Here is a 25,944-nt window from a genome sequence, read left to right as displayed (position 1 = left end):
CACATTGAGAGATGCCGGAGAGGAGCGAGCGCGTGTCCGGCGCTCGCAGGAGCGGACGGTGGGAACTTCCCCCGCCTGCCCTTCCCCTCCGGTGCAGGAATGCAAACCCAGCCTCGGAGGCTGGGAAAGTTGGCCTCGAATTTTTGTGGACTCCTTGCAAATCAGAGGAACCGTCTGGCTCAAATCTGCATTTAGGGCCGAGAGAATAGGATTTCCTGCTATTTAGTCGCTTGAGGAAGGAAAGGATTTACCTCTCTGCTGTAATAGCGCTTGACTTTTATTTTTTCCCCTCTTTTTTTTAATAAGAAAATCGGAGCGTAGCGCAGCCGTAGTAAACCTGCAAAAGCAATCACGCCTCCCGCCCCCATCCCATCCCTTCCCTCGCCCTCCCCGCGCACCGCGCCGCACGCAGGCACCGCGACGGGGCTCTGCCCCTCGCCCCCAGCCCCAGCACTGAGGGGCCGGGGTGCGGGCTGGCGTCTCCCTCCGTCGTGAAAGAGAGAGTTGTGGAGGGCGGCCGCTCGCCGCAGCTCCGTCGGGCCGCGCTCTGCCCGCCATCTGGATTCGGTTAGCTCGCTCGGCAGTAGGGCTGAGTCTCATTTCCTCCAACCAGTAATGTTATATAGGCAGTGATCCTGTTCTGCCCTAACATAATTGAAAATTATGTGTATTGTAGACTCGCAGCGCTGAAATGTAGACTCGTAAAAATCTGTGGCTCAGGTAGCCTGTGGAGATTGAATTTGGCACACAATGAAGCTTTTATGTAAAGTAAGAATTATAAGCCACCACATCAATATTGTGTTACAGGCATGACAATTCTTGGATGAGGAGCCCTCGAGTCGGGCTCGTCACCTTAAACAATGCTAATATTTTGTGCTTTATCAACGGGGCTGGCACTGCAGAGCCAGCAAGTGGCCAGCAGCGTCCTGTTGCTGAAGCTGTCGGCCCAACAGCTTGAGGCAAGCCCCGGTGGCAGGCCCCGGCCCTCCGCGTCCACCTGGTGGAGAGGACATCTGCCCCTCGGTGGGGCTGGGGTGCTGGAGCCCGGCCGCTTGGGGGAGATGTGGAAGCTGCTTGCTGAGCCTCACGCCTTCCTTGCTTTCTGTGGGGGCTGTTCAATTAATTAATTAATTAATTAATTAATTTATTTATTTATTTCCTCTCCCCTTCCATATTGGCCATGGAAGCTGTCATGCGTGCAAAATGGAGCCCAGCTCATGCTGGATGCCACGGGCATCCACGGCCTGTTAGGTCTCGGAGGAGAAGCGGCTTTGGCCACGTTTGAGCATTTGAGCTGGAAGGTTTTTGGACCTGCTTTGGCAGGGGTGGGTAACGGGAGGACTTCACTGAGAGGCCAAACTTTAAGGGTCTGCAACACAGACAAGCAAAGTAACAGTAAGCTCTTCCTGAAGTTTCTTGGGCTGTCTCTCCTGGCTCTCATGAGATGGAGGCAGAGCAGTAACAATCACGCTGTCTTGCCCTGTTTCTTCTTCTGGGAACTTAGTGCTAAAAAAATAGCAGAGCTGACAGTCCTGAAGGCTTTACAATCCTTGCAGTAATTACTGGCTGGACAGGGTCTGATGTGAGCTTGCTCACGCTGCCCTGTCAGTGCCTCTCAGTGTGCCCCTGGGGACAGCCTCAGAGAAGCCCACGCGTTTCTTGGCCTGTCTTTTAGGGCAGCCGCTGACCTGAGCTCCCTCACGGATCGCCAGGTTTGTAGGAATATTCCAGAGTTGCTCGTGACCCTCGAGTGGTCATGGAAAAATAAGTGCGGTTGGTTTGTTTTGGTGGACGATGGCTTCCCAGCCACTTCCAGCAAGCTGGCTGCTTCAGCTGTGGTAGAGGCAACTTCTCACTCTCCAAAACAGTCATGTACCACGAGGCAGACATTCTGTGAGGATGTTTTCCTTGGAAGAAGAGAAAAATGCAGTCTCTAGAATGACACCCTGGCTTTATGAGCATTTAATACTTCACTCCCCAGTTGAAATATCAGGGGAAGTCTCTAGTTGCTGTGACCCGTCAGGACAGCTGTTGGGGAGCCTTTGTACCTTTCTGCAAATTCATATGCCCCTTTACGTGGCGGTGTTACGGCCACTGCATGTGAAAGACAACTGATGGACTTCCAAAAATGTATCAGTTGACTTGTTCAATAGTGCCATCCGCAAATCCGAAATGTATCAGGTTTCCCTCGAAGTTAAGAAGCTCTCAGTCAGCCTAGGCTTTGGGTTCATTTTCTGTGCACTTGGGTTGCATTTTTAAGCATTTCTTTGAAACCACAAAGGGTTAGAAAGTTACTTTAACGTAATCTCAACTTTTAAATTTATGTTGTGGTCACCTATATTGAAGAGCAGGGATTTGATACAAGCAATCAAATATCTGGAGGCTTACAATCAAGTCATATGAGTTAGCAATGCCACTTACGGTAGGCTGGTTCTGGTTTTTTGGGGTTTTATTTCTTGTTTTTAAAAAGTGCTGAAACATTCTGGTCCACATTGCACAAATCCCAAATGTGAAGATGAATAAAAACAAGACTTCTTGGAACTTGAGGAACTCGAAAGGGGCACAAATCCAGAGTATGGGTTTGTTTATTTGCATTCCAGTAGCTCAGAAATCTCAGGCCCTCCAAGCGATGGGAAATGGGAATGCATCCTCCTGCTTTTGGTCACCTCGGTGCCCACGGTCTTGCAGCAAACTGGCCTTGCATGCTCACAAATGTTTTGCATACGTGAGCAAATGTGATAGTGATGTGCTGAAAGCATGGAACCAGATCTCCTTCCTTCCTTCGCTGAGATTTAGATACAGCTTCTGCTGCTAGCCTGGAGTGGCAGGGGCTGATCGTGCGTCGTTCTTCTTCAAGATTACTTAAGGAAAAAAAGTGATGGGTAAACATAACTATTTCTCTAGATATTTTCTAGGAATAGATCTGTTAGGTCAATCAGAGTCCAGTGCTATCCACAGGGGTCAGATCTATGTATACAGCTGCTTTTCTTAGGTCTGGGAGGGGGCTGAAGGTATGTGGCAGCAAGCATTTCTTCCAGCGCAATACGGGGCTTTTAGAGATCATATATGAACTGTTGGCACAGTGCTGCGCCACACGGAGAGTAGAGCTGGGGCAGAAATTATATCTGTGCTGCATGGATATGGTTTTGGGCTGGCTCATTTCTCCGCGGGACTGATTTTGGTGCGAACAGAGTGCTGTGCTGCTGCAGCAAGGTGGGCACCAGCTCTGGGGGAAGCCTTGTGCTCGCTGGGCGACCTGGTTGAGTGTGGTGGGAGGATAGGCATGTTCCAGAGCCAAAGCTTTAGTTGGTATTTGGTGCTGGTTAAGTCCATGGGAACATTCAACTGCTTCTTGAAGGGTAATTATGGTGGGTTTTGTTGCTGTTTTTCATTTTGCTTTCTGAATCAACACCCCCTTATGCTGCAGACTGGCAGTGTATTGAGGCTGTCTGCCAATGGCAGTGACACAAACACGTTCTGGCTGCCCCTGAGCGCCTGGCCAGGGCAGCTGAGAGCGAATGCACCAGGCCGTATTCTGTCTTGGGCATCATCAACTGGAGAGCTTATTACGTTTGGCCGTGTAATTGAATAAGTTACACTGTGCAAGTCCCTTAAGGATTGTCCTTCAGAAGGTTTCTCTCCTGCTGATGATGAGCAAGAAGAAAATAACCCACGGTGACTTCCAGAACTGGTGGAAAGGAGAGAAAATAGGTCTAAGACCCAGCAGTGCTGTGGGCTCACGTTGCTTTTCGGGCAGACCTCTGCCTTTAGGGTTCACACAGTGGTGTGAAGCTGGAGGAGTTAATGTGGTGCATGCATTGAAAGAAGGCTGACAGACAATCCATTAAATACAGAGATCGTATTTTTAACCTGCAATAGGTGTTTTCCCTCTCCTAAAACTGATAATCTACCTTCCCCTCCCTTGGCCCATCCTCTCCATGGTTTTGGTATTTTGTTTTTGTCTGGCTTTTATTCCTCTTCTAGATTTGTTATGATTAATAAAATTAATGTAATATTGTCTTTGCAATCTGCTGTGTTTTCTTATTCCTGAACTTTAATGTAGTGGCATGAAATTGTTAGACAGATTTTGTCTCCACAAACATGTGAAGTCGTCTTAATTTTTGTTTCTGTTCCTTGCATACGTTTTAATTTGTATCTTTTTGCCCATGTTACCTAAGATTTGTTTTTGTTTTATTTTTTTTTGCCTTTCTTTTCTGAACTCATTTTTCTTTTCCCATTTTTGTTTCCTCCATCCAGTATCTGCAGATGAAATGGCCACTGCTTGATGTTCAGGCAGGGAGCCTTCAGAGTAGACAAGCCCTCAAGGATGCTAGGTCTCCATCTCCAGCACACATTGTTGTAAGTAAACGCAGAAGATGTTCTTCCTTTGTTTAAAAAAAAAAAAAAAGGATTTGACATTAATCGCATTGATTGTCATCAGTTTTCTTTTATGTGAACTGAAAGATTCAAAACAAACAAACCCTAACAAGCCCGTGGTAAAAGGAGGGAGTATATATTCTATTCTTTGGTTGTTTGTGAAATTATCATTCATTATGCTTAGCTCTGGGCTTCTTAGGAGAGCACAAAGTTGAAAATGCTCTAAAATTACATACTGCAGGATTATTTAGTGGAAGTGAAGTCCGATCAGGTTGGTTATACATGTGACTACGCTGAACTGAACTGAATGAAGAGATACTTCTGGAAAGCATACTTTAAAAAAAAAAAAAAAAAAGGAACAAAAACCCAAGCCTGTTCTATGTTCTTTGCTTAAAAAAAACATAAAATATCTATTCCTGTTGCAAAATCTTGAGGGAAGGTTTGTGCGAACTGGTCAGCATTCTACCTGGGTGAAGGGAAGGGTCAGCGGAGTTAAGCTCAACAAGAGCACATCTTCCTTGCATTGTGATGACTTCTCATTTAGTATAAAAAGTGTTATCAGATGTTTATTACTTGCCTGCAAAATACAAAGTAATTTGTAAGTAGTTTGTAAGTAGCATTGATAATAATGTTCTTTTATTAACCTCTCAGTTATTTTTTTGTTGTTGCTTCTACTGTAAAAACAACGTTGAATTTGAAATCTTTAGTACAAATTTGCATGAGAGAGGGCTGGGGGAGTTGATTTTATTTTCTAAAATAGCTTCCATACAGTTTTTTTAAAAAATGTTTGTTTATATGGCACTGTGCAAGAATGGCAGTATTTATTTGCCCGTCCTCACCTATGGCCAGTTTTGGCACAACCTATCGTTAAGGGGCCTGTTAGCTCTGAACGTTCATCTGGGGAACATACCTCTGGAGAAACGGCATATAGCAGGTTAGAATATTTCTTCCAAAATACTCTATCATCAAATTTTGGGTTTCTTAAAACCCTTTTTTATGATTAATGGATGACAAGGTGAATCCCAAGAAACACTGCTCGTTCTTTTTTTTTCTTTTGTTATAAAGTCTAACGTGGACGTAGTTGACAGATCATACAAGACACACATTTGTTCGGTTAGAAATTTAAAACCAGAGTAAATGTTTTTGAGGAGTTTGTTATTCTGTTGTTGTCTCTACGTTGAGAAGTGCCAGGCCTTTGCTATGAGCGCCTTAGTTTTTTATTAAAAAAAAAAAGAAAAAAGTCTCCTATCTTCTAGATTTCATAGCTTCTAAAATAGATCTCAGTATGGCAGAGCGATGAGCGCAGGCCTGGTACTTGCTTAGTCAAAGCACTGATTGCTTTGATTTTTCAGAGTGACTTTGTTTTGCCTTCCTGTGCGCTTGGGCTGTCGCTGAAGGAAGAAATGGGAGAATAGATGTTTGGCTGCTTATTTAGAGCGGTGCAGCCATCAAAACCTGCCGTTACCTTTTTCCTAGTAAGAAAGAAACTAAAACAACTTCCTGATTTTGGTTCTTTTCTGAATGCCCTGACTGAGGAGTAGGGCTGGAAGCGGGAGCGCTCCCCTGGGCTCCGGGGCTGGGAGCTCGGCCCAGGCCTGGCGGGGGGGCACGGCTTTGTGGGAGGCTTTTGCGCGGCGGCGGGAGGGTTTTCTCAGCTGGCTGCAGCCTGGGACAGCAGGCAGATGTGGCGGGGAGCAGAGCTGGGCATCACCAGCACCTTCCGCTGCCCCTCAGGCTTCGCTTTGAAAGCCCGAGGGGCTGGTCGTGCCGGGGCTGGCTGGGTCCCCGCTCGCAGCATCACCGCTGCCGGCCCCCAGCCCCTCCGGAGGGTGCGGGCGAGATGGAGATGAGTTGACAGCACGGGCACACATGCACGAAAAAGGGCGCCGCCCGTTCAAAAATCAGGATCCTTTTGGAAAATAAAGAGAAACCTGTTTCCAGGAAGGCTGAGGTTGATCTGCTGTGTATTTTGACCATTTATGGGGTTCTTATGGGTCTCTTTAAAAGCTGTTTCACTCTGCTATTCAATAAAAAGCATATTTACCATAGCAACCACTTAGGCCGTGAGGAACATATACTACCTCCGAGATGGAGGCCACCTTCCAAAAGAGCCACAGCTGGCATTTGTAATGTGATCTTTTGTGCTACTTACAATGTTGAAGGGGAGAGGAGGCGAGGGAGCGAGGTGGGGGAGCAGTGGGTTTTGAGGTGGGGGGGCAGTTTCTGCAAGGTTTAATGTTTATTTCTAGCAGCAAACTGTTTTGCCTTGTTCTGTTTAAATAAATAAAGGCAGCTTTTTCCACCCTTTTTCCTGGCATCCACCCCAGGCCACGTCCATTTTGCGTAGTAAAAAAAAAAAAAAAAAAAAAAAAAATTTTTTTTTCTTCTGGTAAATAAAGTTAGAGTAGGTAATGGCATTCGGGGGAGGTGGTGGTGGTGGAGAGCAGATGAAGTGGCTGCAGATGCCAGTTGGCTGGGGATGTGTCAGGTTTCTGTGGTGTCCCGGCTCATCGCTGCTGTGCGTGCCCGCAGCACCTGGGACCTGGCTGCTCTTGCAGCAGGCTCTGCACCCGGTTCTGTGGAGCTGAAAATGCCCGTAATCTTTTTAGGGAACAGTAAGGGGTATTTCATGGGCATGCTTATGTTTCTTCATGGCTGTAACGCGTAACCTATAAGGATAGAAATGGGCTCTCCACCCACGCTGCTGTGTCTTGTCTACCTGCCAAGTGTATCCATGCCAGTTTTTCTTCCTGAAATCAGTTGTGCTGCCCCGAAGATCTACAGCAAAACGCTAACGCTTGCAAATCATTTCTTATCTTTCCCATATCTCTGAAATCAGGATTTGAGCCTAATCTTTATAGGTGGATTACAAAGAGAGGGAAGGAAAGTGTGTGTGGTTTTTTCTTCTTTTCTCTCTCTCTCTTTTTTTCCCCCTTTCCCTTTTCCTTTCTTTTTTCTCCGTTGACTTCTCAGTGTTTGGCTCTGATTAACACGAGCTCTGTGTCAGGGCTGCAGCTTTTACGCCCAGCTTCGATGAAACTCCCTTTGGCTTCGGTGCGAGTTTTTAGTTTAATGACTCAGGACTGCAGAACATGGCTGTCTGTAATGTCTTAAGTAAAGTCTATCCTACTTGTAAGCCCTGCTCCTTTCAGATTTGGTTAAGAACATTAAGTTAAGACTACGAAAATGGAAGCAAAAGACCAGCATGAATAATTTGGCTGGATTGCCCCCAGTGCTGAGGGCTGGGTTAATACTGCTTTTCATGGTGCTTGAGAGAGTCTCCAAGGTCCGTAATGAGAAACAGAATATTAAACTGAAATTATGTTCAGCATGTCTTGAGGAAGGTACAGCATGAGGCTCCATTTAAGACCAATGTGTTTATTTGCATTTAGGTGCTTCACTTGTCTTATAAGACTCTTGCATCTTGCTTTGGCACAGTCATGCTGCTTATCTGTGTCCAAAGGTGAAAGAAAGCTGGGGGAAAAATTGTTTTAATAGTATGCTATTAAGCTTGCTAGGTCAAAATTTTGAATTCAGCCTGTGGATAGTACTATTATGAGGCTGGGATTTTGAAAGGTTCTTAAGGCTAATTTGCAGCACCCCCCCACCCCCACCCCCCTTTTATTTTCCTCCCCAACCTCTGATTTTGTTAAAAAAAAAAATAAGTTTTTGGGTGTAAAGCAGACCCGTGGTTTGTGTGTTCCTCTAAATGAGTAGGGTACTAGCTGCCTTGAAATCCCATGTTCAACGTGTACCTGATCTGCTCCATTTTCCTGAGCTACTGTGGTGATAAGGATGAAGTGTGGGTGCCCTAGGAACGGGATTCTTGCCTGAAAACTTTCCAGTGAGGTGTGGACAGGCGAGTGAAAAAGCGTGTGGTATATCCCTATGAGCATCTCCAAGATCTGCTCGCTACAGAAAGCAAGTTGCTTTTAAACCTTTTTTATCTGTATATGTTTTTCTTAAGACCGTAGGAATGCAGGGCTGTTCTTCCCTGTTCTCTGCAAAGTAAATATTCTGACTAAGCTGTACCCTGGTTTGGGCAGGAGGATGGGTGAAGGCCGTTCCCTGGGTCCTGCCTCCTGCTGTCTCAGCTGCACAAAGACTTGCTTTTAGCTTTCTTTGTACCAGGCAAAAACAGTCTGAACCCAAAATGGTGGTGGTTTGGTACAGTATATTTCTTACAAATCAGTTAAAGGTTTAAAAAAAAAAATCCTACATTTTCTTCTGCAGGGAGGCCTTTTGAAGTAAATGTAAATGTTACCTTGGGGGAGGACTTCTAGTACTATTTGGCCTGGGTTTTCTAATATGTAATGAACACAGCCATAAAGTAGACTGAATCCCCAAGAACAAAGAATCACTGTGCAGTAGTGTATCTAATTTTTTTTTTTTTTTTTGCTTAAGGAGGTGAAAATGTGTTTTCAAAACATAATATGACAAGCAAAACTTAAGGCAAAACCATCTCAAAAATGTATTCTCTGTTCTCAACCTCTTCGACACGTGTGGAGAGCGTGTCTGTGGCTGCTGGGCAGTTTAGTTTGGGGGGATCAGGAGTTGTTTCCCAGAGCGTTTAGAGTCAAAGCTGTGCAGTCTGCTCTCCCTTCTCCTTAATTTCTTTCAGTCTCATGTGGTTCATACTTGGGCGCTCTGAAAAAAGACAAATACCTGCAAGTATATTACAAGGTGATAGATTTCAAAGTTTACCTTGTGTCCCATCAAATGCTCCAGGCCAGAAATAGGGTGCATCCAAGCACAAGTGCAGTCCTGTATGCATACAGCCAAGAAGTGCAATCTTGCAACTTCCACTCACAGTGCCCCGAGAGGGCTTTTAAAGCACTTGCTTTGTTTGTCTTTAATATTTTGTGTTAGAGAGGCTGTTCTTCCTCTACAGTGCCCTCTTGAGCTGTTCTTGGATTTCAGGCCGTATGCGCCCACGACGGGACATCCACCTGCGTGGAGATGTGCAGAGCAATCCCCTGAGCATGCAGCCCATGTTGAGAGCTGCAGGAATGTGGTGGTGGGGTGAAGGGTGGGTAGGTGGGAAGGATCTGCATGTGTTTCATGTCAATGCCCAGTGTCAAGAGCTGTACTGGCACCCTAACAGCCTCTGATGGCAGTAGGTCGCACCTTGGTGCTTGGACCCAATACACAGGTCCTGGGGACTCATGGTGCAGAAATACCCAGGCAGCCTTAATTGGAAAGCTCCTGTAGTGACTCTCTGCTTTTTAAATGCTCTATACTTTATTTAGCTAATTGCTCTGGCAGTTGCAAAGTAAACAAGATGTTTCATTAATGCATGCCCAAAAGTGTGCAAACATCTTGTTCTGGATTTTCAGAGCTGCATGGAATTCAGCCACAGAACAAATTAAACTTGCTGAGAATTTTGTGGGTAAATCTTTCACCACTAATTCCTTTTGATTTTTCATTGAGAAGGATTGTATTTTAAAAATCTGTGTTCAAACCTGACTGTGTAGAGCTAAGTATAGAATTATCTACTGTCAGCCCAATACAACTATTTTGGATGGATTCCTATAAAGCACACATTATATTCAGTACTCACTAAATACGAATGGGAAACCTGCATTTAGGCAGAGCATAGAAGAAATGTGGACTCCTAAAAAGTCAGCCATTTAGTAATTTGCTAAGTTTGCGGAGTAGTTCAGGCTTTTGGGGACTGCTTCATGGCATCGCCGTTACTCTGTGGCATAATGTCCACCCTCTACAATGGAGGCAACCACTCTGCTTGAAGGCTGAGACTCTGGAAATGTGCAGATTTGTACCTCTTACTGTGAAGTGAGCAGGGATTTAGTGCTGCTGCAAGCATCAGTCAGCGCTAAAGCACCTTCAGAAGACACCTTGGGGCTGGATTGGCAGCTGGGACAAATTGTCACGCTTAGTTGCAGTCAAGAGATCTGCGAGCGGCTCCAGGAACGCTGAAGTGTTTGGATGTTGGGATATTTCAGCTGTGAATAAATGCTGTAAAACATATAGTACTGCCAACCCCAATTGTTCTAGGATCATGAGTCAGGTCTCAAAGGATCATGAGGATTGGTGGGGGTTTTTTGGTGTGGGTTTTTTTTTGTTTGTTTTCTGTTTCTTAAATAATACATTTTGTATTCTCTTTATTTGTTCTCTGGTTCCTGAGCCTGCAGGGTATACTCCGCTCACATTCTCAAACTTTTCTCTGCAGCAGTTCAGGGGCTTGCTGTGTGCTGTAAGTGGAGGCTGAGGTTCTTCCCTAAACACTTGACTTCAAGGCTACTGCGCTTTAAGGAAAAATAGCAAGTAGTGCTGGACTGGCTATAAAATCCTAGGAGCTGGCAACCCTAAGCGGTGCTCTTGGAGAAGGCAGCTGGGTAGGTGTGTTGGTGTGTGCTGCAGAGCATCCATTTCTTGTGAATTATGTGGCTGGGCTTGGAGAACCTGGTGCAGGGCATTCGTAGGGCTCTGGCTGACGGGTGGAGATTCGTGAACGCTTGCTCATCAGAGAGCATTAAGTAAAACATAACGATGCAGTCTTCAGCTTGGCTGGAAGTGCATCTATTGCAGGCTTCCCTCTTGTATCTTCTGTTTATAAAATAACCACTGTGTCCTGAGTGTGATGCAAACGAGTCTCTGAATTCTGCTCCTTTCTGACTAGTTCGGGGTACAGCAGAGCTGCATTTCAAGGTAGACAACTATGTTGGAAAGAGGCTTCAGGAGACTGTTTTAGCACAGAGGAACCCGGGCTGTGATTTGAAAAGGATTCAGTCACAAGGCAGCGTGCGTTGTGCAGGAGCACACACATTAGATTAGCCTGCGGGGACTTGTGTGGGCCCAAAACTAGGCACCCGCTCTCCTGCGGTGTGGCTGCCGTGCCGAGAGGAGACAAGGGAGCGCAGTGGGCCGAGCCTGGGCCCCGCGTGAGGGCCGCAGCAGCCCGGCTGTGTTGGTCACATCGAGGACGTGTGCCGAGGCCTGCAGGCCTGGCGTGGCCACTGGCTGCAGGTCCATCTAGCCGTGTGGCCCATCCGTAGCTGGATGCGTGTGGGAGCTGAGGGGGACAGGGACTAAATCACACAGCTGGGTCAGGAGCCAGAGGCCCTGCTGGCGGCAGTGCGAGCAGCAGGAGGCTTAGTGGGTACGATGAGGCTGCCGCGCCATTTTTGCCCGAATTGCTACATTCCTGGTGTAGCCTTGGGCCGGTGGAAAAGCCCAAATAGCTGGTGGAAGTAGCTGTCTCCAAATAGCTATTCCTCATTATCTCTCCATGCGGCCGCTCTCATTCAGCAGTAAGAGGCCCTTTGTGCGGTTTAACTTAATCCGCTTTGGAAACGGATTAAGCTAAATCACACAAAGAAACTCTTAGTGCTGAATGAGAGTGTCCACACGGAGAGATAATTCGAAATAGTTGTTCTCTGTTTTTTTTTTAATTCACACTCGAGCCCTCGCACAAAAACTTCCCCATGCAGACGAGCCCACTTGAACTGAAACCTCCTATTTTCTGTCTAAACAAGATCTGTGTGCTGTGTCCAGGTGCTGTAGCAAAGAAAACAGCACGTACTTACCATTAAAAAGAGAGGAAGGAAGCTGGCATTGCTGGGCTCAGGACTATTTGTTTGCTGAGTTGCTCAAGCCCAGGACTGTTGCTCCTCTCAGCAGTACCGGCGGTCTGGGATTGGATTATTCATCAAACACTTCACTTTCCAGACTGTACGCACCTGTGCTCTCTCCTGCAGAAGGACCCGGAGCTGCTTAGTGAGCTGCTGTGTAACGAGAAGGAGGCATGCTTTCTCGGTCCTGTGCAGACCTACAGGGAGGGGGCAGACCCACCTTGGAAAGGCTTTGAAGAATTAGAGGTGTTGCAAAAAGCTAGGAATGATGCCTTCATAAAACAACTAATCCCCAAATCTCTTCTCCAAACAGTGTTCAGTACCTAGTTTCACGAAACTACACTGAAAATGTTGTACAACAGACTTTGCTTTTGATTCTGTGGCTGGCTGGAACCAGGGCTGGTTCCAGGGGAGCTCGCATTGAAGCTGCACTTGTACTTGACAGATCGGTGAGCAAAATCAGCCATCAGATCATGAGCAGAATCTCCTGAGCCAGGGAAGCGCTGCTCATGCCTCCATTTTACCAGTGCAGCTAGCAAGATGTGAAGTAACTTTCCCAAGGTCATTTTGAGACACTGACTTCTATATCCACATTTTCAGAGGTGTGCAAAAAAACCCCACCACCCAATGTGACCTGACAGGAAAAAAAAAAAAAAAAAAACAACAAAAAACCAACCAAACAAAAAGACAGAGGTAGTTTTTCAGATCTAAACCTAAAGTTTTAACATATGTTGGACCTTAGAAGAAAGTTACTTTCAGTGCTGTTTATGCTCTGGGAAGACCCTGCGTGTCCGTGAATGCTTGTGGCAGATGTGCCTTATTTTTTCTCTCTCAGAATTGGGAAGTTTTGGGGAGCTGAACCAGCAAATGGTAGCTCTGCAGTCAGGCTCACCTCTCAAGGAGAGAGAGAATGAGTGATGCGCTGGTACCAAACCTGGGCACATGTATGGTTTGAACAGATAGATGTATGTGTGCACATCAGAGGTAGAGGGCTTTCTGGTTTGCCTCCCTGATGCTCTGATGGATCTAAGAAGTAACCAAATCCTAGCATAGTGCTTATTTTTTTTTCCTTTATTTTTTTTTTCCTTTGCAATCCTAACTCTCTACCTTGCTCTTAGTGCAAATTAAGGACTCGCCTGTGTCCCCAGGCCTTGCTGCACTGGCTTGCAGGAAGATATTGGTCTGTGCTAGTTTCCTAGGAGAGTGGAGCAGCTCTCTAACATGCATTTTTCCTGTTGGCAAGACTCAAAGACTTCTTGAGTACTATTACTGTGGAAACTAGCTTCCCCTTCCCCTTCCTTTTTACTTTTTAGGCCTTGGTTCAAGAAATCATTACACATGAGCTGATGTCTGTCCATGTTCAGGACAGCATTTAAGCATGTGCTCGAAGTATTTTCTCGTATAGTGATGCTTTTTGAACTGGGACACTGGAATTGAGCATCTGTATGAAAAAAGAAATAAATAAAATCAAACTCTTCCTGAGAGATGGTCGTGGATTTGGCCTGTCCCCCATCGAGCAAGTACTGAGAAAGGACAGGGATGGAGGGACAGACTAGCATGTCCTGAGCTCTTCTCCTTTGGAGCTTGTCCCTGTGATATATTTCTTCCCGGAGCTAAGGCTATATGTTGTGAGTATGAAGGAGGGTTTTGGTCTCTTGTAACTCACTGGGAAATGTATGAAATCTCCCCTGACCGAGAGGAGAGTGTCTGGGAGAGGGAAGACAAAACAACCCAAGTCTGTCCTATTGCAAATCTGCAGAGCTCAGCGATATCAGTATTGTGTGCTATGGGGCCGTGACTTCCCTGTGATATGGAAATGGTGTCTGAGGGAGGAGAGCAGAGTGAAGGGACCTGGAAGCCTCAAAACTTTAGTTTGCATATACAGCCCTGAATGCTTTTCCTGCCAAGCAGCTGTGTGGATGCACAGGGAACCATTAGAAAACCCAAAATGGGTGCAGTGCACCCGAGCTTTCCCTGGCGGCAGGACTTCCGCTGCATGTTGGCCATGCCTACATCTCCACGGTTAACTAACATGAAGCAAGCAGGAGTCTGAATTGCTAAGGCTGTAGCCCGCTCCCTGTTGACTCCCCATCCTGGTGCTTTTCAGGCATGCTGAGCTCTCTGGAGGGAAGTCGTTCACTGGACATGAAATAACCTGCTCCTCATTAAGGGCTCTGATGACCAGGACAGGTTACTTTGGGATAAGCTCTGGTGTGGATCCGAGGCACGCCAGTTGCTCCACAGTTGGTGCCTGAGGGGTGAACGTGAGGCAGCAGATCCCACCTGGACTGAAGGCGAAGTTTCCCACATCTGTTCCCAAGCTGTGTGTGTGCCCGGGCAGTTCCTGTGGCAGGGCTGCTGGAAGCCCAGGGTGAAGCTCGCCCTGCAGTAACTTGTTCTGCCCGTCATGCCCGGAGCACGTCCAGGGAGTGTCCACTCGCAGCGAGATGGGCTGTTAAGCCATGTTTCTGTGTAGGCGACCGTTTGGACACCTCAGATCGCAGTGCTCGGGCATCTGTGGGATGAGTAAATGGTGAGATGTCAGGGAGCAGCCCCGGCACCGACACGAGAGGAGGATGGCCACAGGCCTGGTGCCCTGTTGGCTTTCTGGCCAACTTGGCTGCTCCTCTCCTGGGTGCTGAGCTGGGCTCATGCCTCTTCATTTAAACACCCTCCTGCTCCTGTTTGCTGGCGGCTGGGGTCAGGCACCTCAGTCTGGGGCTGGAAGCTGGGGACCTTCCTCTTCCCAAGCACCTCCCAAGCCTGTTAGTGACGCCGCTCTGACTGCAAAACGAGCAGGTCAAAGTGCCAGGTGCAAATTTAAAATCGTTTCGTTACCGCTTGTTACCTGTGTTCCGGAAGATTTAATAAGCAAGCTACTTGCAGAAGGGCAGGTGGTTGCCCCAAAGAGCTCAGGTCCTGGGCAGACAGGGGCCATGCAGCGTGGGGCAGGGTGGCGGTGCGATTGCTGGGCTTGTGCGATGTGATGGACACCGCATCCTCACATCCCTTTCCCGGAACAGTAGCGTGTTCTCCGTGTTGGACTGAAACACAGCTGGGAGTGATGTACAGGTCCCCGGGCTCCAAGTTCACAGTCCGAACTGCTGGGCCGTCCTGTCTTCGGCATGCATGTTTAATGCTGTAGTTGTCTTTGCTTGTTATGCCGGAGGGGACTAAAGGCAAAAAATAGAGTTGTTCATCTCCAGTACAGGTGAGCGCTGCACTTTTTCCCTTGGACACCTGTGAGACACCGACAGGAGCAACACAAGTCCCGGACATCAAAGAGTTAATAGCAGTGAGCGTGGTACAATAGCTCATTAGGACTTAAACGTGGGCTGCAAACTCAGAAATCTTGATAATTTTGGTCTATAAGGACACTGAACTTTCAACCCTAGTTCAGCAATAATAAATGCCTATTAAGTAAGGCTTCCTTTTCTGAAGGGAGGGTGGATGGGTGCATTTCAATGGGCTTTAAAAGTATTGCTCCTTATTTCAGCGTCTGCTGGCCGAATGCATCCAGGCATGGGAAGGCATTTCAAGATCTGCACAAAAAAGACTTTGAAGTGTAACCTTTGTGAGTTTCTTAGTTAAACCTGACTGCAGTTGGAAGCAGCACTTTATTTATTTATTTGATAGTCCTTTTCTTTTAAACTTGCTTAAGAAAAAAAAAAGCACAACGCAGAACAAACAAAAATAAACCTCTGAGCAATTTAACAAGAATGCATTTCTGAAACTTTGACCCAAAGTGAAAGGCGGTGGCATGTGTTTGGCTTTTGAGTGGATGTTTTCATAAACAAATATATCAGTGCTGATTTTTGGAAGCAGGGAGAGACTAAACTGCTCTCCTGGATGTGGTTTAGGCGGTCGCTGGGGCTCGCAGCCCTGCCACCCCACGGGCAGGGGCTCGGGCACGCGGCGGTCCACAGCCCGTGCTGGCTGCTGGCACCGGGGCCGCGTGTGTCCCCAGGAACCAGCCACAGCCAGGAGCTAAAAACTTCTTCACGGCCCCTTCGTACACCTGGGGAGGGATGCAACATCCTGCGGATATTCTGGGAGTGGAAGCAAATCACGAGTGGCTGCAAGTCACAGCTTTACAAGCTGCAGTCTCGCCTTGACTTTGCAGGTCTCGATCCTGCTTCTGCTGAGGTCCTAAGTGAGGCTGGAGGTAGCATGGGGTGTGTGTGTGTGTGTGTGTGTGTGTTTTACCTCGCCTCTCGGAGAGCAAGAGAGAGACCTCCGTGAAGAGAGTGACAGGGTTTGATATAAACCAGCAGGACTGCATTGCTGCCATTATTCGACAGTAAACCCTTTCACAATGCCATATGCTGTGCATTCCAGCGCAGCAGCGTAGGGTGTGATATAGTTAAAGCACACTCGGCAAACAGGAAACGCTGGTGACCGCTGTGTGTGCTTTTCATGGAGATAAAGTATTGAGAGCGTAACGAGAAAAAAAAAAAAAAAAAAGAAGTGCTGGGAATGGGGGGAGAGCGGCGGGGGTGAAGGAGAGGGATGTATTTTGGGCCTGACGCTCCCGTCATTATGAAAACGCAGACAGGAAACGCAGCCAGGGAGCAACAGCGAAAATGCTGCTTTGCTCCAAGATGTTTGTTTTACTCCATTACATGTATTTTCTATTTTGCTGCTGGGTACCGGGAGTGGCTGTGTGGTTTTTTTTTTTTCTTCTTTTTTTTTTTTTTTTTTTAAGTTCCTGCCACTCCGGGTTGGTATCCAGCTCCCTTCCCCTCTACCCTACCCCAGTTAATAATCAGAGGCTATTTTAAGGGACTAGAGTAAAGAAATGGAAGCAGTAGTGCGTTTCCTTACCCCAACAAAGTACCAACACCGGTGTTTAACATACGTGTCGGGTTTTTCTCCTGGCACTCTCCCTGAAAGAGGCATTGCAAAGTCTCCTCGGAGTTAGGAAGTGGCTATTGCAGGGCAGAAGGGAAGGCAGGGGGATGGGACCAGCAGGTCCGCGGACGGGGAGAGCTCTGAATCATAAACAGACCATAGCTTTAATAAAATAAATGAAGTGGAGCCTTTTCAGCCGAGGGCAGACTGTATTGGTGCGAGCCGGGCTTTTAACGTTCGTAGTGAAAATTGACAGGCTGAGAACTGGGACATAAACAAAAATGTCAGTCCCTGGGAGTCTTGTTCACTGGACAATGTCTCAATTGTTTCCGTGATTTTTCGCAGGCAGCAGGGGATATTGGGAGATTAACTGTTTACCAGCCAGGCAGGCTCTGGAGGTGCTTGCAGAAAGAAGTGGCAGAAAATAGCATTTTTGTTTGGAAACGATTAAGCATGTCAGTGGGTGATAAGGAAAGGTCACGCTGTTCTCCACATACTTGTCTGCTGTTCAAGTTGAGCTTTACGCTTCTTAAATTTTGGTTAGTTTTTGCTTTGTTTCTGGAAAGTTTTTTTGTTTTTTTTTGCTTTTGCTTTTTTATCAGCAAAAGTTAGATTACGAGGCGGACAGGTAGATGTTTAAGAAGTGGGGAAAATGTGTAGGTGGAGGTTGCGTTTTAATTTTTATTAGCGTTTCTTCATGGAACAGAGGCAAACTTGAATATTTTAAAGTTATCTATTACTTGGAACAGGCTGAAATCCGAGTCAGGGAATGCCCTTTATTTTATTAACCGCTGTACAATTTTGCTTAAGTCTCAAAATAAGAGACCGTCTTCAAAGAAGAGAGAGGCGAGAAGAGGAGCTGAGTTGTCTTAAACTACTTTTGCTTCACTTATTATAAAAACAAACACTGAAACCTGTTGCATACCAGCCCTGTGTGGGCACGGTTCAGAGAGCTACGCCTGGTAATTCCTTACTCATCACAGCTTGAATGTATGGTTTGTTGTGGGCTGAGGCACGGAGGGGGAGGCGACAAGCCGAAGTTGCTTCTTCAGGGCGCAAAAGCTGTTGAGGTTTATTTGCAGGAAGATAAACCTGTTTTAATAAACGTGGGTCTCGCCTCAGCCGAGTGAAGTTGAAACGTTTTGCAGGCTGGAAGCCAACTTGCTCGGTGCGCGGCAGCCTGGTATTAAAGCTCTGGGACGTGCTGAGGTTGCTTTAACTTAATTTATGGAATAATAATGCATCCCATTTTTGTTTCCCCGCATCCTCTGGCTGCTTTGTGTTTGGATGCATGTTCGCAGCCCCGCACTTTCTCTTGCTTTCAGTCCTCCGGTTCCCCTGCCCCCATCCCCTTCCTCCGCAGCCATTCCTGCTGCAGTCCAACAGGAGACGGAGCAGCGGAGGGAGGTCTGCTCCGTGTCTTCCTGCCAGGCAGGAAATTGCCTCCTCCGTCAGTACTGGAAACTTGTAACACAGCAAAACTTGTGCTCAAGGACGGGCTTCTCCCAAAATTTCTAGGTGAGAGACGCGCTCTCAAGTGTGATAAGGAAGCGAAAAGTAGGCTGTTGCTCCCCAGATCCTTCCCTGTGCGTTGTGCACTGATGGGAGAGAGGGAAGAGGGTAAAAATAACCGCAGTATCCACGGGCTCTTTGAAAAAGGCTGGCTGTGCAGATCACAGCCGGGAGAGTGAGTTGTTGCCCTTTTCAGGCTGGCCAAGGCTGGAGACACTGGGCACTGAAACGCACACCAGGTCCTGCGTGGAAAATCTGGCTCTTGGGTGTGTTTTGAATTGATAACTGCTTTCAGAGATTGAGAAAACAAAAGTCATTGACATGTTGTAGCACTTGGTTCCCCGGGTAAGTATCCTAAGTAGGGCTGGGTTTAATAATTTCTAATTAATTATTCGTGCAGCCAAATGAATTGCGCTTCCTGTTAGTTAATGATCACTGAAGAGATCGTGATTTTTCTTGAAATGCTCATTGTTACTCATGCACGAGTTTCAGCGTTGAGTCTTGGAGGTCGTCCACGAGCAGTTCTTCGGAGCCAGTCAGCGCTGGAGCTCTTCTGCGCAGCCATGGGGAACATGCGATGTGTTTCCGTTCCCTGCGTGGAGCAGCAAGCGATACTCTTAATTAATAAAGGTTTATTTTCCACAAAGATTCTCCAGTAGTTGCAGAAAATTCACCATCTTGGCAAGTGAGCTTGCCACCAAATTAGTTTGCTTGTATGGTCACAGAAAGCAGTTAGGTTTGTCAGCTAATGAATTTCTCAGGTTGCCATTGTTTCGTGCATTATGTAAACACAGAAGGAAAAAAAATAGCATTAGTATTTCAAAGTGTTTTCTTAGCGCTGTTTTGCAATTTCTACCCCTTTCTATTCATGCATAACCATCAACTTCAATTTGAAACTCATTACTGATAATAATAGCGCTCAACAGATTCGCTGCTTCCGTGCTCTTCCTTGTCTCCTTGAGAGGTTAACTGCTGGTGCAGGTGAAACAATTTGTAGAGATACCGCAGAACATGTTCCTGAGATGGCCTCTAGATAGCCGTATAGCCCATGTAAGTATCCATTTGGTTGCTGTCAGTAATTTTCAAGGCCAGCTTTTCCTAGACATCACAATTAGCAAGCAGATAATTTTCTAGTTTATGTGAACTTGTAGGTGGGGAGAGATGGGGACACTGAAAATGCTCTTTGTAGATACATGTAGCGTATGTAACCCTTCAGCAGACTGCAGCTCAGCTGTCCAAGATGAACCAGCATCTTTAACACCAATTTACATTGCTGGGTGCCACAACAAGGGTTTTTATAAAGCCTAAGCAGCCGGGCATCCACTCCGCTTTGTCTCCCCCCCTCGCTCTAGGATGTGCCCGGAGGAGCCCATGGAGGAGCCCATGGAGCTTGGCGTTTGTGCTCTCACGTCCCTTTGCTTGGCGGGACCTAAATCCAACCTGTGGAGAAACTGGGAAACTAGCAAAGCAAGGGGCAGGCTCAGTCCCGTTTGCCAGCTCTTTGTAAGAGCTGGATGTTGCTTGTCTGCCTTCTGGAGTGAGGACAGGCAGGGCGGTGTGAGGGTTTGGATGCCTCATGTTGCTGTGCTTGTCCTGGGTTTATTGACCCAGGCTGGGGAGGTAGGGCCATGCGGTGTTGTTACAGGTGGGAGAGGAGAGCTCAGAGAAATGTTCCTGTTTTTCTGGTTGAGTATTTGGAGGCGTGATGGAAAATTGCCACAGATTTCAGATACAGTCACCAAAGTGAGCACTCTCCCTCCTCTCGCTGGGCGGTCACCAGGAGAGCTGTACCTGGCTGTGAGGGATGAGTGGGCTCCCGTAAGGCTCTGCGGTGTCCCTTCAGTGGGTAAATGCTGTGCGAGAAATCAGTCCTGTTCCTGTGAGGAGGGGACTTAACGTAAGTCGTCCTTACGCCCTTCTCCTGGTGACACCTCGGGGTAAACGCACGTGTTCAATTTGACTGGAGTCTTCCCCGTGGGCCACTTCTCACCAGCATCTGCTGTGCACGTATGTGGAGGTGACGGTGGATGTTCCAGATAATGGTACTTAGCACTTGTGTAGCACTTCATGTTTCCAAAGTGCCGTACAAAACCAAGGCTCCGTATCAGTCCCTGGGGGAAGAGGGAGCTCGGCATCCTTAGCGTCGTTTATGGGCAGGAAAGCCGAGATGCAGAGAGGTTAAGTGGTTCGCCCAAGCCCACACAATGAGTCAGTGTCAGCTCTCAGATCAGACGTGGAGTTTTCCTGGCGCTTGCTGTCATTGTGCAATCAGCCGGGGAGCGCGGCCCTGCGAGGTAGGTGCTCCTCGCCCAGCGCTGGAAACTTCACGCACAGCCTTGCGAGACGTGCCGCGGAGACCCTGGCTGGAGATGACACCGATTGCCTCGGTTCATTTTAACATATGCTTGCAGGATGTTTTACAAAACGGGCCAAGAAGCAACAAAAAAAGTAACCTGCAGCGAGGGTGAAAAAATCCAGGCTGCGAGGTGCTGTTCGTCTAACGGTGGCATCTCATTGCGCTTGGCCTGCTGCGAGCGGCGGCGCAATCCAGCCCGGGGAGCCCTGATCTGTGAGGTGAGGCAAGGCAGCCCGTCTGTGTCAGGAACGTTTTACAGCTTTTAGGGAGGGACAGGGTGGTGAGAGGCTCCAGTCTGTGGGAAACAATGGCTCCACTACACACGGGTTTGCTCTCGAGTAGTTACTTCAGGGCAGCTCCCGCGTGAGGGTGCTTTTGTTAGAGAGCAAGGGCGCCTCTGCCTAGCGTGGAGTAATTCGCTTCCCAAGTAGGCTCAGCTAAACCAGGAAGACGCTGTTAGTCTGAAGTTGTGGATTCTGCATCTGTATTTGATCTAGAATAGATACTCTCCTTTAAAATTGCGTTTGGGTATTCTGGATTGATTTATCTTTTTCATATGGAGACGAGGCCTCATTTCTCAAACCAGAATTTGATTGAGATACCAGAATTGTCTGATGTTGGACGCCAGACAGCGCTCTCCCTCTGTTAGGTGATACAGATTTTCAGATGGGCCACTGCTAAACCTCTTTTAGGATGGGATCTTAGGAGGGGGGGAAATATCCGAAGGAGCCTCTTTTCCTAAACGTTCAACCAGGCTGCGGCTGCTCTCAGCCTTGCTCCTGAAATGAACGAACGAAACCAGGCTGTAGAAACATATGGGGAAACCTTTATGGTCTCAGAGGAGCGTGGTGCAGCGGTGTCACTGGGTTCCTGGCTCTCCAGGTCTCTTGAGGAGTGCAGCCCAAGGCTGGGTGGCTCGGGCACAGGCGCAGGGCCGCGGTCGGGCAGGCATGCCGGGGCGTCAGCGGGAAGCCGCGGGGTGTGGTGCGGAGCCCGCGCGGGGAGCTGCGAAGACAATGAGTCTGTGGTAGGCATTAAATGATACTAGAGAGCCCGTGCTAATCTCGGTTTCGTGTGGCGTGGCCTCTTTGGATTAAAATACAAGGGCCAGTGTTTGTTTTTTTCGTTCTCTGCTTTTATTTTTTTATTATTGCCAGCTCTGCCATCAGCTAGTTTTGTGTTTCAGAGCTAGTCATTTAATATCTTTATTCCCCTGAGAAAGCACAAATAACCTTCTCACACACTAGCCATAAGGTTGAATTAGTACGTGCAGGCCAATTTCTGAACTTTATAGCGAGCCCTTATACCCAGTTGAGTCACTGCATTTGTTTTGCAGGCTTTTAAGTTTCCATTTCAGGGGTGGAAAGATGCCTCTCTGAGCTGGGCCCTGCGGCACATACCCCGCACGCAGGCTGCAGGTGCCTTTTCCCAGTGCAGAAGACCCCTGCAGCACACGCGCTCATGAAGATAAACTAGAAGAAAGCGTCTTGGTCCCAAGTCCATGTGAGCAGTGGTTTTGAGTAACACCGCCTCTTTGGCTGAATCCACATCATAAGGCTGAAGACCGATCACGTTCTTTGCTGGGACTGCAGTTGGTGGTTACTTGGTGGTTTTTGTTTTTTTTTTTTTCCCTTCTTGCCCTGTGGCTTGTTTGTGTGATATCATACAAGGCAAAGGTACTGTAGGTTATTATATTGCGTGTTCAGCATTCATGGGCAACAATCAGAGGTGTACCTCAGTGCTCTGAACTGTTACACCACGGTGAAGTATGTCATGAGGTGTCCAGAGATGTTTCCCCTAACCCCACTACCCACGTGCCAAAGTAAATATCTGATATGAAAGTCAAGGTACAGAAGCCAGCTGGATTGTACAAAAGGTCCTGTCTCCCTTCTGTTGTTGTTGTTTTTTTAATATAATTTTCCTGGTGGGTTGAGTGACTGTCTACAGTGGAATAAAAGGATGGAGAAGAGACTTTGGCATTTCTTTGAGCAGTAGCATGTTCGTTCTTTGAAATCTGGGATTTTTTTGTTTGCTTTGTTTTTTTTGTTTATCTGTTCATTTGGGCTTTTTTTTTTTTCCTTCTTCTTCCCTTTCACAAATGGAGGATAGGAGAAATTGTGTGCATGTGTGTGTGGTGCCCTGCCAAGCAGAGAAACTAAGCAGACAGCCTCTATTGCTTTTGCTCTCACATCTCTAACTTAATTACGGGGGAGGCAAGGGGTGTGTTGTGTTTAATGTACTCCATGCTTCCAAAACTCTGCACTCTTGCATGCTAGGGGCTGACCATTGGCACAGGCTTTCATTAATATTTTTTATTTAACTCCCCTTCTGAATTATTACTTTTGGTTTGGAGGCTTTTTTTTTGTAACGGCACTCTTTTATTTTTATTTTTATAATTGCTTCTGAATCTGCAGAAGCGCATGTCGAAAATCATCTCAGTGTCACTAGTCTTTAGTTCAACAAGAACGCTATAGAAACGAAAGGTTCTGTCATCCATCAGATTTTCTGTTCCATTTGTTGAAGATGAAAGGCGAGCGAATTTAGTGCTCACTTTCTTCTCCTTCTGACAGTTATTGATCCTCGCTGGAACTCTGCGATTCGCGCTCTGAGCCGGCCGTGACACGGGGAATCCCCAATTCATTATGTGGGTGCTCACTAGCGCCGCTGGAGTAAGGCTGAGTTGCCCTTCTGGTTTCAAAGCCGTTTGTTATTTTCAGCTGCACCTTGTGAGCTGGGATTTTCTACCCCCCTCCCCTTCCCTTCTCACCCCTTTTGCCTTCCTAGACTTTTAATCTGCAAGCTGTTAATGTTTGAGAAACAGCTGCTGTAACAGGGGGGGTTAGGTGGTTTGTTTCAGAGGCTTTCCTGATTTATACAAAATAGGAAATAGCTGAATCTTTTTCTCTGAAACGATGGGGTACCAGAGCGAGGGAACCTGCAACCCATTGTTTGTTGAGGGGAAATTTGCATCCTCTGAATCTCGAGGATGTGAGGTTGTCGGGTCTTGGGAGATTGTTGGGAGAGAGACAGCCCCTGTGTTAAAATAAAGACCGGGTCGTGCAAGTGTTTATTAGGTGGTTTCCATCTCCAGAATTCAGGCTGCAACAATAAAAGGGGAATCAGTGTAATGGTGGGAAGTGCCATAGCCTTCCATACCCGTTCCCCACACAGCCCCTTTGACTGAAGGTGTGCCCGGATGGATGGGAGCAGAGACCGATGCGGTTCCTCCACCTGCTCGCCGAGCTGGCCCCACGCAAGCCCAACCAGTTCTGTTACGTGCTTGCAACCGGGAGCTGGCTTTAACCTGGCTGGCACCGTGCACGGGCCCTGATAACATACTCTGCTGCGTGGTCGTGTCCTCCGTGCGATGCCTGCATGGAGGCACCATCTTCTGGAAACCCATTTTTAGCTCCCTGCGCTTTTCCAGCAACCCCTGTGCAGCAACGTGGTTCCTCCTCTTTTGTGAGTGAGGCTATTGAGGGCTCGCGCACACGTTTTCCTGAAGCTTCTCCTTGTTTAATGTTAACGTGAGCCCTTCAGTGAAGATGCAGTGAAGAAGTAACTCCACTGAGCAATACCAAGTTCGATAGCTCTGCCTTTTGTTGGTGGAAATGCTCCTGAAGTCTGTCCCTGTGTCCCCTGTGACCAGCTAGGGACGTGTCACCCTCAATCTCCTGCTCATCCTTGTCCTCCAGGCCCCTTTCTTCTTGGGGATTCCTTAGCCATTGGCCAACAAAACACATTTCTAGCAAAATCTTTGGAAACAGAACGGAGGGAACAGGCTTTTTCCAAAGAGGTGAGACCTACCCAACGTGCCGTGGGTCATGGCATGCGCTGTTACGGCTCGGCGCGGAGCTTGCTCCAGGAGGAGAGGGTGGCGCGCCTGGTCTGTGCTTCTCCCAGCTGGTTGCACGCTTTGCAGGAGGTTGGCGGGCCCTTAAAAAAAAAGTTTAACATCTGCTTTTGTTTATCCTTTTTGCTGCGGGCAAGGCTGAAAACTTAATAAATTGCTTGAAACCTAAGGAAGCATAAATATAAAAAGAGTATTAGATAAATTACAGAAGCCTGCCTACCTGCAGCATTTTTTATAACGTAAATGGTACGTGTGTATTATTTCTCTATAAAAGTGCCCACATGCCCCAGCCTCACGCCGAGGTTCCCTTGTTTAAACATTCTTGCGTTCGTGCTACTTGTGCTCCTCAGCTCCCACCTCTGACTCCTCCCTAAGTTTAACATCGTTCCTCAGTGGCAGGCGTTTAACACGGCAGCGCTCTGAAGATGCAATGATGGTTTTTCGAAGGATATTTATAAAGCAGTTTTTAAGTATTTTGGAGTCTCATCTCTGAAGGAGCAGATGAAAGAAAAAATCCTTGTAATGCTGGTAGCATATGCACGCTGTACAAAGGATGTCTCGAATACTTCCCTTAAAATGTGCCCGTATTTGCTCTAATGTACTCACCGTTTTTCCAGCCCGGCTCTCCTGGCAGGGGCAGGGATGAAAGGGGAATTGCCAGAGAGAAACAATAAACTTGTAAAACAGACACCTTAGTAAGAGATACTGTAGCTTCAAATATTTACAGTTCCTTTGTGAAAGAATTGGCATTGCACATTAACCTTAATATAAGTGTAATATAGCATGTATCTGAAGGCAGAATCGAAGAATACAAATTTCTGCAGCTAATGGTTTTTGAATAAATTCAATACAATTGTCTGGCAGTTATTAGCAGAATGTGTGAATCAGGGGCTATGCAACACTGTATACTCTGAAGACCTTGAACTATTTCTACCAGTTAAGAGCTGTTAGATAGAATCTGCTGAAAATTAGCTTCATTCAGTTATCATACAATATAGCGAGCTGTTCTGGCAAGCAGCATTCTCTGCTAGCATTGAGGGAAAATAAATTCTTCTGTTCTTATGGCCTGAATTGCAGGTAGTATCTGCTGGGGTCAGATAGCCTGGCTTCTGTGCATGTACACGCCACACACATATGTGCCATCCATCCATACGTGTAAGGAGGTCTATGTGTCTAGGTAGATTTTGCCATGTAATTTCGGTTCTCTCCTGCCCGGTGTTTGCAGTTCGCAGACACCCTGCCTCTCCCTAGCCGGTGATGAGCAGACCTGTAGAAAAATGCGTTCTCTGCTCCAAAACATTCGTGGTGAATAACCGGTGGCTGTGCTGTGCAGAAAGTCAAGACAAATATTTGTGCTGGCTTTTCCTGGCTTTAAAAGGAATCCCGTGAACCTTACAGATCAG

The 25,944-nt window shown here is 47.2% G+C and overlaps 1 protein-coding gene across 31 annotated transcripts in view; it reads left to right on the top strand.

The window, feature by feature from the left end:
* TCF7L2 (transcription factor 7 like 2) overlaps window positions 1-25,944 on the top strand; it is a 177,483-nt gene that overhangs the window by 59,165 nt on the left and 92,374 nt on the right. For 28 of the 31 annotated variants that reach the window (XR_010832970.1, XM_067000935.1, XM_067000939.1 and 25 more), the window contains one exon: window positions 4,258-4,359. The exons of the other annotated variants lie outside the window; for them this stretch is intronic. Coding sequence is in view for 27 of the 28 variants with exons in the window: in XM_067000935.1 (XP_066857036.1) it covers window positions 4,258-4,359 (102 nt within the window). In the remaining variant the exon portion in view is untranslated. The remainder of the gene's footprint in view (window positions 1-4,257; window positions 4,360-25,944) is intronic. 31 annotated transcript variants of the gene reach the window in all.

The sequence above is a fragment of the Anser cygnoides genome, chromosome 7, assembly GCF_040182565.1.
Source record: "Anser cygnoides isolate HZ-2024a breed goose chromosome 7, Taihu_goose_T2T_genome, whole genome shotgun sequence".
Classification (NCBI taxonomy): domain Eukaryota; kingdom Metazoa; phylum Chordata; class Aves; order Anseriformes; family Anatidae; genus Anser; species Anser cygnoides.
Note: the sequence above shows the minus strand (reverse complement) of the source record. Positions and strands in the feature narration are given on the sequence as shown.